Below are 3263 nucleotides of genomic sequence, written 5' to 3'. Positions count from 1 at the left end.
AGTTTTACAAGGGGGCAAAATCCACCCTGGTGTTAGCACACTGAAATCCCCGTTAGCAGGATTCATTCAGATATCCCCTTGGAAGTATCAATCCCACGATGAGCAATAGGTTTCTAGAGAGGTGTAGAAACCCTTCCCCTGAATGTCCCTGCCTCACTAATAAAGCACCATGAAACTAGTGTTGAACTTTGAGCAGCACCTCTGAATACAGGCAGGTTAAGAGAGCTGAGCGCAACGTTTTGCTGACAGAAGTCTTTAAAGACAAAATGTGGGATGCGTGTCTTCCGTGTACCCATACAGGCAAGCAAAATAACTCAGTAGTAGCCTGAAGTTAGAGAAACCTGGAACAGCCGTTCTTAAAAAGCCTCAGCACTTGACCATTGACCACTTTAACACATGCCAAGGTTTAAAATTAAAAGCAGCACCAAGTCCATATGCCTGGTCCTGACAAGGAGCTGGGGCCAGAGGTCCAGAGGTCCAGGTTATCTTCATATTCAGAGGAAAGAGATTATTTCTCCTGTAAAAGAGCATCTGTTAGTTTTCTACTCAAAACTGCCATGTCTTCTACAGTAAACAGCCTCATTATATCAAGCCTCAGCATTTAAGGATGGTTTGAAATATCAAAATGGAAGAGAGAAACCAAGCATTAAGAGACCATGGACCATAAACTGATCAGAACTTCAGTCCTGCTATTGGGAAGTTAAAGACTTTTGGGTTAGAATAATAACATTTTGGAGTTAGGTGGGATCTTTAGAGGTCATCTAGTCCATTTTTAAACATCTTTGAGAGCACTATATTTTTAAAAACCCCTGCCCTTAAGCAGACTTTTAATGTATACTGTTGCAGCTTATTTCAAAAGAGTCTGGTTTCCTCCCCAAATCCTCTCCCTCTCTTTTACTCCAAAGCAGTTTCTCTGCAATGCCTCCTCCTCCAAGGATTTTCAAATCCTGTAAAATTATATCAGTTGCAACACCAACCACTCCGAGGGCCTTGTGCAAATATAACAGCTTTATTTCTCTCTCTTTCGTGTCAATAATCGCAGACACTCCGGTAGAAACATATTAAATTAATGCAGTCAGAAGTTTAAATGCAAAAATAAATATAAACTCAGCAGCTGATCGCATCCATAAAACATCTGGAGATATGTATGTGTGTGTGTATATATATATATATATATTTTTCCCCTTAACAGTTAGAAAAAGATGTGCATTTTCCCCCCTTCATTTTCTACAAGGGAAAAAAAAGAGAGACCCAAAAGATAGCCAAGGTAGAAACATACATACAAGCGCTTCCCTTTTAAAAATGATCTTGAACTGGAGCACATGTGCACTGAACTTTTTGAAGCAGTCTTTCTCTTTTTCATTAAGAAAAAAGAAGTAGCGAACTGTCTTTTCCAAGTCTGTAAGGATTAGGGACAGAAAAAGGGAGTCCAATGGCCATTGGTTGGAAAGAGGGGGGATCCAAAGGCCTTCTCAACCAGTCAAGTTTTAATATATATATACATATCTATTTCCCCCATGAAGTTCTTCATCTCTGCCAGCTTCATTCTGCAGCACAGCGCCTTGTGAGGAGAGCCAAGGGCGAGGAAGAGGGAGGCAAGAGCAGGGGGACTCGGTGTCCTCCTTTTCCAGGACACGTCCTCCATTCCAACCTTCTGTCCGGGAGGAGCCAGGTTGGCCGGGCGTCCTCCTTTTCCAGGGAGACGTCGTCCTCCATGGCAGCCTCCCTTCCAGGAGGGAATGTCCCAAAGTGTCCTCCATGTTTTTGAGCAGGAGACATGAACTGACATTTCTAGGAGTGGTTTTGGAGCTTTTCTGGGTCCTATCATCCTTTGTTATGGTGCCTTGTCCCACTTCTGTGTCCAGGGCACTTGGTGGCCCTGTCCCTTCCCTTTTCCCACGAAGTCCTTCCTCTCTGGCGCTGCTCTCCTCCTGCAGCTGGCTCCCTTCTGCAGGACCTTCTTCTTGTGGGGAAAGCCAAAGGCGGCCCAAGAAGGGAAGCAGCCAGAGGCGAGCCCCCCCCTCTCTCTCTCTCCTCCTCCTGCTCTGAAGGTGTCTGTGTTTTGGGGGGAGCCGGGGAGGCCCCTCAGAGGGCCGAGGAGTCCGAGTCGGAGGAGTCGAGGCTGTTGCGGAGGTGCCGGCTGGAGCCGGTGCTTGCGCCGCTGCTGCTGCTGCCTGGGAGGGTCTGCTTCTTGCCCTTCTTCTTCTTCTCCTTCTCGGAGGCGGCGGCGGAGGCGTGGAGGCTGAGGTTCTGGGTGCTGCGGCGGAGGCACTCGAGGGACTGGAGGAAGGAGCGGCGGGCCTTCTCCTCCTCCATCGGGGAGACGCCTTCCTCCTCCACCACCTCCTGGATCTCGTCGAAGGTCACCGGCTGCGTCTTGAAGCGGGACTGGCCCCGGGGGCGCCGGTGGGCCTTCCTCCCTGAGGAGGAGGAGGAGGAGGAGGAGGAAGAGAGGCAGTGGCAGACCAGCTGCGCCGGAGCAGGCATCACCGCCTGGTAGCTGGAGCAGATGCCCAGGAGATGCTCCCCTCCCTTGGAGGCTGCTGCGGCTGCTGCCATCCTCCCTCTTCCTCCCGGGAGAAGGAACCGGGAGAGCGAGAAGAGAGGGAGCCCTCGCCCGGGCTGCAGGGACTGCTGCTGCTGCTGCTGCTCCAGAGGCTCTCCGAAAGCCAGGCGGAGCAGAGGGGCCCCTCTCCTGGAACTCTCCACTGGCGCGCAATTACGCAGAGGATGCAGAGAGAGCCAGACAGACTCCGGCGCCAGCGCTGCTCTCCTCCGCTCCAAAGGCTCTCTCTGGAGCTCAGGGATCCCCTCCAGCCCTTATATACCCCCTCCTCCTCCTCCTCCTCCTCCTCCTCCGGATGAGAGCCAGGCCGAGCCTTGAAAGGCAGCGGGAAGACGCCTCTCTTCCGACTGACTGACGTCCTCCTTCTTCCCTGGCTGGGGCTGGGAGGAGGGTCCAGAGGAAGGAAGCCCTTGGCAGCAGGAGCTGGCCTAGGCCAAAGGCTGCTTCCTCAGGGGCATTCGGTGGAGTGGGAACCACTCTCTCTCTGTGTGTGTGTAACACCTTGAAGACTGACTGAAAGAAGTTGGCAGCAGGGGCTTTCCTAGGCTAAAGGCTGCCTTCTTAGTGGAAACCAGGGGGATGATATGGGACTGATCTTCGGGTACAGATAGCATCTGAGGAAGTAGACTTTAGTCTAGGAAAACTCCTGCTGCCAATTTCTTTCTTTCAATCAGTCTCCAAGGTGCTACAAGATCTC

At 51.4% G+C, this 3263-nt stretch overlaps 1 protein-coding gene across 1 annotated transcript; it reads right to left on the bottom strand.

Moving 5' to 3' along the window:
• Window positions 1–892: 892 nt before the first annotated feature.
• On the bottom strand, window positions 893–2789 carry LOC149314610 (uncharacterized protein C11orf96 homolog). Its single transcript, XM_089523501.1, has one exon. The coding sequence runs from the start codon at window positions 2557–2559 to the stop codon at window positions 2086–2088; it is 474 nt and encodes a 157-aa protein (XP_089379627.1). The 5' UTR covers window positions 2560–2789; the 3' UTR covers window positions 893–2085.
• Window positions 2790–3263: the final 474 nt, after the last annotated feature.

The sequence above is a fragment of the Sceloporus occidentalis genome, unplaced genomic scaffold, assembly GCF_023333645.1.
Source record: "Sceloporus occidentalis isolate IW3139 unplaced genomic scaffold, rSceOcc1.0.p SCAF_4, whole genome shotgun sequence".
Lineage (NCBI taxonomy): Eukaryota > Metazoa > Chordata > Lepidosauria > Squamata > Phrynosomatidae > Sceloporus > Sceloporus occidentalis.
Note: the sequence above shows the minus strand (reverse complement) of the source record. Positions and strands in the feature narration are given on the sequence as shown.

Excerpts from the sequence above, each read along its gene's own strand:
- LOC149314610 (XM_089523501.1), bottom strand. The coding sequence starts at position 2,559 with ATGGCAGCAGCCGCAGCAGCCTCCAAGGGAGGGGAGCATCTCCTGGGC.